An 11,882-nucleotide genomic window follows, 5' to 3' on the forward strand; every position below is an offset into this window, starting at 1 on the left:
GGAATCTGTGGCTTCATATTCCTTCTCTCTAAAAGAAGTTATTAATCTGTATATTGTTAGGTGAAAAGTGAACAGCGAAAGAAGCTTTCAAAACTATTTCCTGTTTGATGTCAAAATGTTACCATTGTTTCTTTTCAATTTGCATGGAGTTGTTTATATATCTGAATTGAACATTTTCATCCCCAGAAGTTCTAAGTCCCTTACAACAGGGCTTATAATGAAAGTGTTGACAGAATCTTAATTTTAATGCCTTAGCTAAAATGTTTTTATGAGAGGATTTTTTTCCTGAAACCTTAGAAAGTGATTATTTTTAGTAAAATATTTCCATATGTATACCTTACCAATATTCATTTTAGAAAAAATACACTTTCTATATGGAATTATGCATTGGCAATGATTGAATACTAGCCTGCAATTTAAGTTATCTTCTGTTGGATCAGAAACCACAAGGATACCCAGAGTAGAGCTGGTGTGGTTAAGGAATGGAAATGCTGCAAGCCACAGCTTGAGTTACAGCCTTGGTATTCCATATTGTCAAGTGAACATTTAGGAAGTAAAATATGTATTTGACACTTTTTAACTGTTACTTAGAAGAAAGATGGAGAAATAAAGTGTTTAGAAGATCTTCGGGGAGGCAAAAAAAAAAAAAAATGTGGTGCAACATGAAAACAGTTGTCAGTACATAAAACATTTGAGATGCTCAGCTTTGACCTGTATATCCTTTTATCCTTTAGCTGAGCTCATTGTTTCCTTTTTTTCCTTTTTTTTTTTTTTTTTTTTTAAGATCATCTGTTGAGTTAGATTTAATTTTGAATTCGTGTCTGGAATCTTCCCTACTGGGAAGTGGTAAAGTCTTCCAAATAATCTCAGCTTACATTTGCTTTTTATTGACCAGAAGCTGCTTCCCATGAAGAGTAAACCTTTTATCCATGTTTATCGTGTTGCTGCTTACCATTTTCTTTGCTACATTGTTTGTGCAAATGAAAAGGTTGTTTACAGAATTTACAACCCATCCTTATGCAGATGTGAAATGCAAGTGTAAAGTCAAAACTCGTGTAATCTGACAGCAAGATTCTGATCCCACTAAAATCAGTGGGAACTTTGCCATTGTCAAATGATGCATGTATTCGGGGTTTTCACTTTATCACTTGAATTTATAATGTAATAGAAGTGCTACTCTGTGTCTGTGGGCATTCTGGCTGAATACTATTTTGGATGTTTTTGTGTTTTCCAATTTCCACATCCCTTTTGTCCCTTTATAAACAATGCAGAGAGTCAAGTTCCTGCAAATGATAATTTAGTACTAAGGTTTTAATTCCTGCTCTGAATTACCAACAAGAGAACTGTGTCTTATTAGAAAGAGTTGTTTAGCACTTACATTTGGTATGAAATTGGATTAAGTAAGTACGGATGAACACTTCCTTTTCTTTGTGTGATTTTGCCATTCTTTTGCCATGTAGAATCTCCTGGACATTTTTCCTGCAAAACCAAAAAGTAAAACTGTGCACAGTCAACCTTACAGAAAGAAAGATGAAATTTAAGAGTTGCAGTGAGGAACAGAAATGGCTATTCTTTTTGGGTTTAAAACTTCCCCTGCTTATAACAGTGGTGGATAATTCTGTGATTTCTGATCAAAAGTGACAATTAGTGCCTCTTCTGATTGTAGGTTGGTTGTACAAGCTGCTGATAAAGGAAACCCCAGACTCTCTGCTACAACTATTGTGAGGATACAAGTGTTAGATGTTAATGACAATGTTCCAGTTGTCCAACCACTAGGTGAAGTGGAGGTCCCAGAAAGTAAGTGTGAAAGTACAGCTAAGTTCCCTTCCTAATTCCTAAGGCTAGGAATTCTCAGATAATGATGTAGTGCTTTTGGTGATTTGTGTAACCAAACAAATGTAGTAAAAATTATAATGGATAGTATTAAAGCTGAAATATCAAAGCAAATTGTGACCTGCTTTTATTCTCAGAGTCATTATTTTTAATCTTTAGACATTGTGAATAGTTTGGAATAAAACCATAGGCTATTTAGGAGGAGGGAAAAATCTGCAGAAATACAACTTGAATCTGTTCATTTTCAGTATTGTACTCTTCATATGTCTTTGATTTCTGCTCTTCTCCAATAAAAATGTTTGGTGTTAAAACCAGCATTGCTAGAAATGAGACATTTTGAACTTCATTGTGATGAAAGAAATACTTCCTATAAATTTGAATGAAGTGTTACTCAAACTCTATAGCTAAGTCCAGTTGATGATCATTAAGAGAAGGACTCAGGACCTCCCGAGTTCTCATCCCAGCATGCATCTTGTGTGTTGTGTGACTTAGCTCAACATCTGTACAACTTGAGTCCTGGGTCTGTAATTTTCAAATACAGGCATCTTACATGTGAATGCATTAAGATATACAGCAGAAAAATTATTAACACCAGTACTTCTGTTAACAAAAGATATCAAGTTTGCCTTTTCTGATATATTTTAGTCTTTCCTATATTTACCTGCCACTGGTAATGACAAGTACAGAATTCATAGATGCACAGCAGCTGTAAACTACTGGTTACTTAATTAGTATTTTGTATTCTCTTTAAGAACACTTGCTTTAGGACGTGGCACAGTAATTTTGAGGCTTCATGCTCAAGGCATGTAAATGAGAAATGGTTTAGCTTCTGTTAGTTCCAGGCTTTGTGAAAGGATCACTAATAGGTTCAGTTTGCAATTTTTGGTACTGTTAAATTGGCCCATGACAAAAGCTGCCTGTATCCACTTTCTCAATCTCGTAGGATTACACCTTGATCTCTTCATATTTTTGTGCCATGTAGGTCTGTCTGAAGGCCTTCTTTCTCTCTAGGGGCCTTCTCCTCATTTGGAGAAGCTCCAGAATTGCAATTGTTGGTTCTACACAGATCACGGTCTCTAATGCCTCAGTTAAATATTCTTGTGGCATTGTTCAGTAAATACATGTCATCTAAATGCTTGTAGAAAACCATGTAAGTTCCTGCAGCTGGTGAAGAAACTGTTATGAATATACTGGATCTGGGAAAGTCTAAAGAAAACCCAAATTAAAATTGGGATACAGGACATACCTTTGAAGAAATACACTACTCTTTCCATAGCTTTTCTGGATATTGTGATTATTGTAAACCATAAAGTTTAAATACATCAAAAGCTATACTGAAAGATTACTCATATCCAAGATCTAATATTAAAAATTGGCAAAATCTTCAGAAATTGTAACATTCTTTTAATTCTGACTTATTCTCAAAATTATTGTTTCAGATACCCTGCCTGGTTTTATAGTGACTCAAGTGCCAGCAAGTGATGCAGACTCCAGGCCAGCACTTCAGTTTGGGTTTATTTATGATAATAGTCCTGAAATGAAATTTGCCATCGATCAACACACTGGTGTCGTCATAGTGGTGGAACCATTAGATTTTGAAGAAACTGCTGTGTATACACTGCATATCATAGTTTCAGATTCTGTGCATCAAGTAGAAGCAGAACTCACCATCCTCGTTTTGGACATCAATGATAACCCTCCAGTGTTTACTCAAGATTTTTATCAGGTGGGAACACAGCAAATGAACAATCAACATGTGGTATCTTTCCATATAGGATGATAAATAGTAGGAGTGTTGTTCATATTGTCTTTGAATGCATGTGAGCACTGAGAAGAAAGGTCTCTGCAAACTATTACTGAGCAGAAACAGAGCAGAGCTCTTCCAGGGACCTCAAGCCCCTTCCTATGAATTCTGCTAAAAGGACTGAGGAAACTATTCAGTTTCAATGTTTGTGGTTTCTGTCTTCAGAAGGCAATTGGTGTGAATGCTAGCTCATAAACCATGCATTCATCACTAGGAGCTACTGGATGCAATCCAGTCCAGTTTGGGGAGCAGGGTCCAGTGTTCAGAACTTCTTTCTTCTGAGAGAATGCTAAACAAGTTGGTGCCTTTATAGTGGTCCAGTTACTATGGCATGAATTTCTTCATTTTCAGTTACACAGCTGCACAGAGATGTAGCAATTGCCCTTGTGGTAGATGATGCACATAAAGTTTGCAATGTGTAATGCTGCCATATGTCAATGGCACTCACCTAGTGAGTGAAAGATATAAGTTTTGACCTCTCCAACATCCCTTGAGACTAAGGAGGGTACAGAGCTCAGCTTTTGGACTCCTGGACAAGCATTTGAACTGGTACTGTTGTAGAAGTTGTCCAACAGTGAAAACAAATCTTTTCGTGACTATGGACAACTGTGGGCCATAAAGAAAAGTGGATATTAAAGAAAGTGGATCATATATAAAATAGAAGCATTGAGTCATAGAATAGTTTGGGATGCATGGCATCTACAAACACCATCTAGTCCAAGCTCCTGACCACTTCAGGGCTGATGGAAAGCCAAAGCATGTTGTTAAGGGCATTGGCCAAATGCCTCTTAAACATGGACAGGCTTGAGGCATTGACCACCTCGTGAGGAAAACTGTTCCTGTGCTTTACCCTCTACGTAAAGAAATGTTTCAGCCTCTGGAAGAGGAGGCTCAGTCTAACCAATCTGCGTAAATACTAGCGTGGGCAAGTAAAGATGGGCAAATCAAAGTCATATCTGTTGTGTCCAGTGACAGCACAGGAGGCAGTGGGCACAAATGGATGTACAAGAAGTTCTGTTTAAACATCAGGAAACTTTCTTTTTTCCCCTTCTAACTCTAACAGTGACTGAGCATTGGCAAAGGTTGTCGAGAGAGGTTGGGGCATCTTTATTTCTGGAGATATTCAAAACTCAGCAGTATGCAGTTGTGGGCACCCTGTTTTAGGTGACCCTACTCTGACCAAGGATTACACCTTGGAGGTACCCAACAGCCCCAGCCATTCTGCAATCCTGTGAACTGAGCTGTTTGACTTGGTGCTTTTTGTGTGTGGTGATGTCCTCAGAGTCAAAAATATGAGGCACTACAGAAGACTTGGCTTTAATAATGTTCCATTTGTAAGTCTCAGACTTACAAATAAGTTTTAGTAAAGAAATAAGTCAAACATTTGGCCTAGTAAAGAATTTTCTACCTCTGAGCATTTGCAGGCACAGTAGTTTAGTCACTTAGATACCTCTGGGACAAACTGTAGGCACCTGTGAAATTTTTGGGTGCCTGAGTGGACAGAATTTGTGTAAATTTCCCATGAAAAATCATAAATCTACAGTCTGGAAAAAATGTATTATTAATACTCAAGTGATTTTTAGACCTTTATTTTCCTCAGTCCTCATATGTGTCTGATTTTGGAGAGTAGTTAGGCAAGTGCTTGCTTGTGCAAGTGCTAGAATTTTTTTTTGGTAGGTTGGAGCAGACATTGTAGGAAGCATTATTAATTGATTCAAAACAGTGTAGCTTTATTTACTATTTTAATGTAAACGACTGAGCTTCTCTTTCCACAGTCCTGATGTTTTGATGTGTTGCTTGGCAAGTAAGATACACTGCTTCTTTTTGGTTGATGATATGTATAATTCCCTATTCATCATCCTGTATTTTTACCCTTTTATTGTTCTTTCAAGTGTTTTCACATTTATGCTCCTCATATATAGTTTACTATATGTATGTGGTTATTTTATACATATAATCTCTCTGTTTAAATTACTTAAACTAACACTTCAAGTTATGACAGAGGTAGCTGCTATATAATACAGTCCATTTGAAATTGGATTTATAAGGTGGAAGGAAACTTTGGAAAGTGCTGTATCTGGACTTGTAACAATGAAAATTCTTTAAAAGGGAATGGACTTTCTTGGTTTTCTAGAAGAAAAAAAGGAAGCATTTTGAAAAGTTAAATTCTAGGAATAATCTAATGGTAATTAAAGTGGTCTAGTGTTGGAGTTTTCAGGGTGCACGTATTGGCTTTTTTAGCATTCAGTCATATACTCCAGAGACTGCAGACTGTATTCCATGTATGGAAATGAAAGGGTTCTTGAAAGCAAGGGGAAAAGCCTTTAGTTGCAGTCCATACTCTTGAAAAAAGTGATTAATTTTTTTTCTCAATTTGTTGTCATAATGAACTAGATGGATTTTACTACTGTTTAAAGCTTACTATGAATTTTGGCCATATTGAAGGCATAGTTTTCAATATCTCAACTCTTTCTGTTTTTGTCCCAGAAGAAAATGGGTAGGTAAAACTTCTTCCAAATCTGGGAATTGTGTGAGTTTTACTAATAAGATCAAATAAAGCCTTTTTTTTAATATCTAAAATCTTTTATTAAGCTATATTTTTTTTTTTATATGTCAGGTGAACTTGCCAGAGCTTGTTTCTATGGATGCCACTGTTCTGACACTCTCTGCCATAGATAGGGATTCTGAACATAATGGAATGATTTCCTACAAAATCCTCTCTTCCTGTGAGGGATTTTCCATTGATCACAAGAAGGGTGAGTCTGCATGGATTATTAGTTCAACTTTTTAAGTATAAATCAAAGAGTTCTGTTCCTTTCTCACCTGTTGCCAGTGATTACTTGAGTTCTAGAAATTTGTGGTGGCCAAAGTCCATCGTGTTTTTGCTAAATCTGCCATTATAAGTAGAGAGCTATTGCATCAAAGACTGGAGTCCTCAGTTTGTCCCCAAACCGTGCGTATTTTTTCTGATCTAAATGCAGTATGTGTATGTGATACTGCATCATTGAGGGGTGGTCTTGCCTTCACAGCATTAGCTATGATTTCTTAAAATCATGGAATAGTTTGAACATGGTCTTTAATAGTCATCTAGTCCAACCCCCCTGCAATGAGCAGAGACATCTTCAAATAGGTCAAGTTGCTCAGTATCCTGTCCAACCTGACCTTGAATGTTTCTGGGGATGAGGCAACCACCACCTTCCTGGGCAATGTGTTCCAGTGTTTCATCACCCTCAATGAAAAAAATTGTTCCTCATATCTGATCTGAATTTACCCTCTTTTGGTTGAAAACCATTATCCTTTGTCCTGCCACAAAAGGCCTTACTAAAATGTCTGTTCCCATCCTTATAAACCCTCTTTAGGACCAAAATAAGATCTCCCTGGAGCCTTCTCTGGGCTGAACTGTCTCAGCCTTTTCTCAGGAGAGGGGCTTCAGTCCTCTGATAATTTTTATGGCTCTCCTCTGGACTTGCTCCAACAGGTCCACATGTTTTCTTTGCTGAGAACTTCCGAGCTGGATGCAGCACTCCAGTTGGACTCTAACAAGGGCAGAGGGATTGAACCATGTCTTTCTCCCTGCTGCCCATGCTGCTTTTGGTGCAGCCCGTGATACAATTTGCTTTCTGGGCTGTAAGTGCACATTGATGGGTCATGTCCAGTTTTTCATCTATTGGTATCCCCAAGTCCTTGTTCACATGGCTGCTCGATCCCTTCCTTCCCCACCCTCTGTCAATATCAAAAGTTGTCCCAATTCATGTGCAGGACCTTGCACTCATCTTTGTTAAACTTCATAAGGTTCATGGACCCACTTCTTGAGCTTGTCCAGGTCTACCTGGATGGCATCCCATCCCTCAGGCATGTCAGCTGCAGCTCTCAGCTTGGTGTCATCTGCAAACTTGCTGAGGATGCACTCTATCCCACTGTCCATGTCACTGGTATTAAACAGTACTGGTGCCAGACCCCTGAGGGATGCCACTTGTCACTGATGTTCATCCAGACATTGACCCACTACTCTCCAGATGCAAGAGAGTAATTTTGTTGTGTGCAGCCATTACAGCTGGGTCATTTTCAAATATGACTGTTTAGAATCAGCTTTTGGAATCACATTTATTTGCCTGTGAAGTATGGGCTTTTGTTAATTCTATTTTATTTTCAGGTTCACTGTTTGCCACGGAACCAGTTATGCAGCTGAAAAATATTTCCATTATTCATCTCCTGATAGAAGCCACAGATGGTGGCAGTCCCCCTCTGAGTGCAGTTACCTCCATAGAGGTGCACGTAGAAGATGTCAATAACTGTGCCCCTCGCTTCACAAAGGTTCTGTACAATCTCAGTGTGAGTGAGGATGCCTCCGTTGGAGAAAGTGTCCTTCTGTTCTCAGCCATTGACTGTGATTGGACGCGTGACAACATGTTTGTTGAATACTCTGTTATTGGTGGCAATGCTGAGAATTTATTCTCCATAGAAACAAGCACTGTGGGGTCAGAAGAATCCTACAAACTTGTCGGCAGTCTCGTTTTGAGCAGTGCTCTTGACAGGGAAACAGCTGCTTCTCACCAGTTGGTTCTCCTTGCCTCTGATCATGGAACACCCTCCTTGAATTCAACTGCTACAGTGCTAATAACTGTGCTGGATGCTAATGATAACCCTCCAGTATTTAGCAGCCCAGAGTATCATGTTCATGTCAAAGAAAGCATCCCCATAGGCAGTCACATCACTGAAGTTTCAGCAAAAGACTCTGATGCAGGCACTAATGCAGAGATCACTTACGCTATCATCTCTGGAAATGACAGAGGGCATTTTGGCTTGGATGGTAGAACAGGATCTGTAAATTTGATGAAAATGCTGGATTATGAGGATACCGTGAAATTTACTTTGGTTATCCAAGCCACAGATGGTGGAACTGATGTAAAAAACATGGCTTTTGCTGTTATTCTTGTTAGTGTCCTAGATGACAATGATTATGCCCCGCTTTTTTTGTTTCCCAGTCTGAGCTGCGCTGTCAGTGAAAATCTGCCTATCTTTTCTTTTGTGTGTGCTGTTTGTGCATTGGATTTTGATAAAGGCTCGTATGGGCACCTTACCTATTCCATTCAGTCTTCATGTTTGGCTCATCGTGAAGCTGCTAGAGACCATGACATGTTCTTCATTGATCCTTTAACAGGAGATATTCATACAAAGCAAATGTTTGACTATGAAAGTCAAAATAGGTACTGTCTCATAATCCAAGCAAAAGACAAAGGTGATTCACTGGCTACCACTACAGTTCAGGTAGATATTGAGGGGAGAGATGAATTTGACCCAGTGTTTACACAAGAACATTATTTCTTTAATCTCCCTGATAAAAATGAAGCAGGCCAGTTGATTGGTAGAGTGACAGCATCAGACAGTGATGGGGGACTGGATGGAGTTGTTCATTACTCCCTTCTAAAACCTTCTCCGTTCTTTTCTGTGAATCAAACCAGTGGCAATATTTATTTGACTCAGACTATTCACAGAAGGAAAAATGACATCAAAAGGAATGATGATACTCTGAAATTGTTGGTAAGAGCTCATAGCCCCAAAATTGTGTCAAGGTTCACAGCGTGCACTGTTTTTATAAATGTTTCCAGTTCTCCTGAGAGTGATCCCACAGTGTCAGCAGACAGCCTGACAGTGAGTGTTTCCATCTCACTGATGGTGTTTCTGCTGCTTGCCATCAGTCTTATCACACTTACTCTGAGACTTAAGCAGAAAGATCTGATGAATGCTTGTGTGAAAAAAAACCCAGTATCCTCCACAGCCGCTGATGCGAATTCAATAAGAGAAGACAAGGACTGCCAGAAAATCCAAAGTACTGAGAGCAGTATGCTTCCCATGGGTGCTATAGCAAAATGGCTGAGCCTAGCTGGACTCGGAGAGGGGAAAGATGATGATGTCTCCTTAAGGCATTCAGACTCCAGTGGCCATGGTTCTGCTGAAGGTGAGTCTGCAGAGGATGAGGAAATCAAACAGATCTATGAGTATCCTTGCAGAAAAAGCATTGGCTCAGCACTGAGCAAGCACGGCTCACAGATGCCAGATTCGGGGATCCCAAGAGAGTCTGATCAGTTCTCCTGTCATTCTGGAGAAACAGATGTCACAGCTACCATGCAAAGCATGGAGAATGTGCAGACCATTAAAGGAGAAAGCAGAGAAGAAGCCTGTGGCACAGCCTGTGCACATAAAATCTTGTCTCAAACACTTAGGAAAATTGGGATAAAAGAGGAAGGCATAATGACAGACCTCACAAGAGACTATGTCCTGATGTCAGATAGGAAAGACTCTGGGTATGATTTGCTTGCAACTGTTGGCACCTCAGATGAGGATCTCAGAAGTGGTTATAACTGGGATTATGTGCTCAGCTGTGAACCCAGATTTCAACCTCTTGCCTCGGTGTTTAATGATATTGCAGAACTGGGAGATGAAAATGTTCACATTCACAGCTTCTCTAAGGAGAAGAAATCTCTTGTTTTCCCTCCTCCCTTGATAACATCAGTAGCACAGCCTGGCATAAGGACAGTACCCCCAAGAATGCCAAACATAACAACAGGGCAAGCTTTTAATAAAGACTCTTATCCTCCCATTATCCATAATCATGGATACCCTCCATCAACCAAGATCCCCAGATTTTCTCCTATTCTCTCTTTACTTACCATGCAGACACCTTCTGCTTCTCCAGTAGTGTCTGATGGGAAAATGATAGGAACATGTCTTACTGATCCAAGCTACGAACTTGCAACAGAAGAAGAAATTCAAGTCTAGGCTATTAACTGGCAATATTTTATGGTAAAAAAATATGGCTTTAAATGTATTTTGTTACTTTTTAACATCAAAATAGGCCTCTCAGAGCTGCATCACCAGTATTCTTTCTGTTTTCATGAGCCTAAAAAGTTAAAATATTAAGTAGTCAGAAATTTGGTGACCATACCTCTTGTTCTTTCCAGAATATGCTGTGAGAATACACTTCTCTTTCAGCTCACAAGTGTGGTTTCCTATGTAAAACACACAGCCAAGTGCCTGATAACCAATTTGACCGATTTTACCATTTTTCTTATAAAGTACATTAATAACAAAAAAATGGAAGTAATTCTTTATTGTTGAAAACATTTGTTAGCATACTGGTGGGTTCTGACTGATTCTGTGGTGGGGATGTAGGAGAGTACTGGAGGGATGTGTAAGTACAGTAGATGTGGGGGTGGGCAAAGGATAAAAACAAGGACACCTACTGAGCTCTTTCTCTAGTGTTTACCCAGGTTTCCGACATCTCAGCCTCTGGGTCCCAAAGATCTGTTTGGCCTGGTGTGGTTTCATCATTTGCAATGGCTCCTCAGTGGGTTTTCTTGGCTACCTTTGTGCTATGGAACCCACTCAGCAGGTTCTGTGCATCTTTTGTTTATCTCCTGGTTTAAAGCCAGCAAGTCACAATAATTTGAATAATGGATCACCTTTGGAAAACACAATAACCAGTGGTAAGATAAAAACAACCATCTATTACTAGATCTCAAGTAGATATCTATTGTCTTTTTGTCATATTACAGAGGGTGCCCTGGGGCTCAGGCAGCTGTAAGAACAGTGTTACAGTTCTGAAGGTCCTGTATGCCTTCACCCTGGTCTTTGGTTATGTGCTGAACCAAAGATCTGTGCAAGACCAGCTAATCTGGCCTTGTTTGTTGTATGTATCATACACATGACATTTTGTGTACGTATGTATATCCAGACACATACACATGCTGTATATGCTTGTATATTGACCAATAAAATACACAGACAATACACCTAGAATAACTGTTTTTTCTTTGATGTACATTTAAAAGTCCTTTGCATCACGTGTGTTAAAACAGGGCTATAAGAAGGGTCTAATTGGTACCCAGGAGTCTGCTACAGGTTGGATGTGTTCAGAGGTATATATATATTGTATGGGTGTTAACAGGTGGAGGGAAAGCATGCAGTGTGGTTAGGCTGAATGATTTTGTGGGATCAGTAGCACATATACAGTGGCTGCTTTTCCTCAAGCTTGCATGTCAACAATTGCAGCCTGTGGGCTCATAACCAGTCTTTGAATAAGATCCTGTTTCTGAGGCTACACTGACACTGCACAGCCTGCACATGCAACAGATTCCATGATGCTATGCAAGAGTGCGTCTTTTAAAGCTGGCATTTGTTCTTTGTACTGCCATGGAGTCGGAAATGAGACGTAGCTTAGAAATTCATTGGGACAGACAAATTT

At 39.3% G+C, this 11,882-nt stretch overlaps 1 protein-coding gene across 1 annotated transcript in view; it reads left to right on the top strand.

The window, feature by feature from the left end:
• The window catches only part of DCHS2 (dachsous cadherin-related 2), a 104,249-nt gene extending 93,281 nt beyond the window's left edge, over nt 1-10,968 (top strand). The window contains exons 17-20 of the mRNA XM_068189196.1: nt 1,667-1,809; nt 3,273-3,559; nt 6,255-6,393; nt 7,791-10,968. Of these exons, the coding sequence (XP_068045297.1) occupies nt 1,667-1,809; nt 3,273-3,559; nt 6,255-6,393; nt 7,791-10,417 (3,196 nt within the window). The 3' untranslated portion in view covers nt 10,418-10,968. The remainder of the gene's footprint in view (nt 1-1,666; nt 1,810-3,272; nt 3,560-6,254; nt 6,394-7,790) is intronic.
• The last annotated feature ends 914 nt before the right edge of the window (nt 10,969-11,882 follow it).

Source organism: Anomalospiza imberbis, chromosome 4 (genome assembly GCF_031753505.1).
Source record: "Anomalospiza imberbis isolate Cuckoo-Finch-1a 21T00152 chromosome 4, ASM3175350v1, whole genome shotgun sequence".
Lineage (NCBI taxonomy): Eukaryota > Metazoa > Chordata > Aves > Passeriformes > Viduidae > Anomalospiza > Anomalospiza imberbis.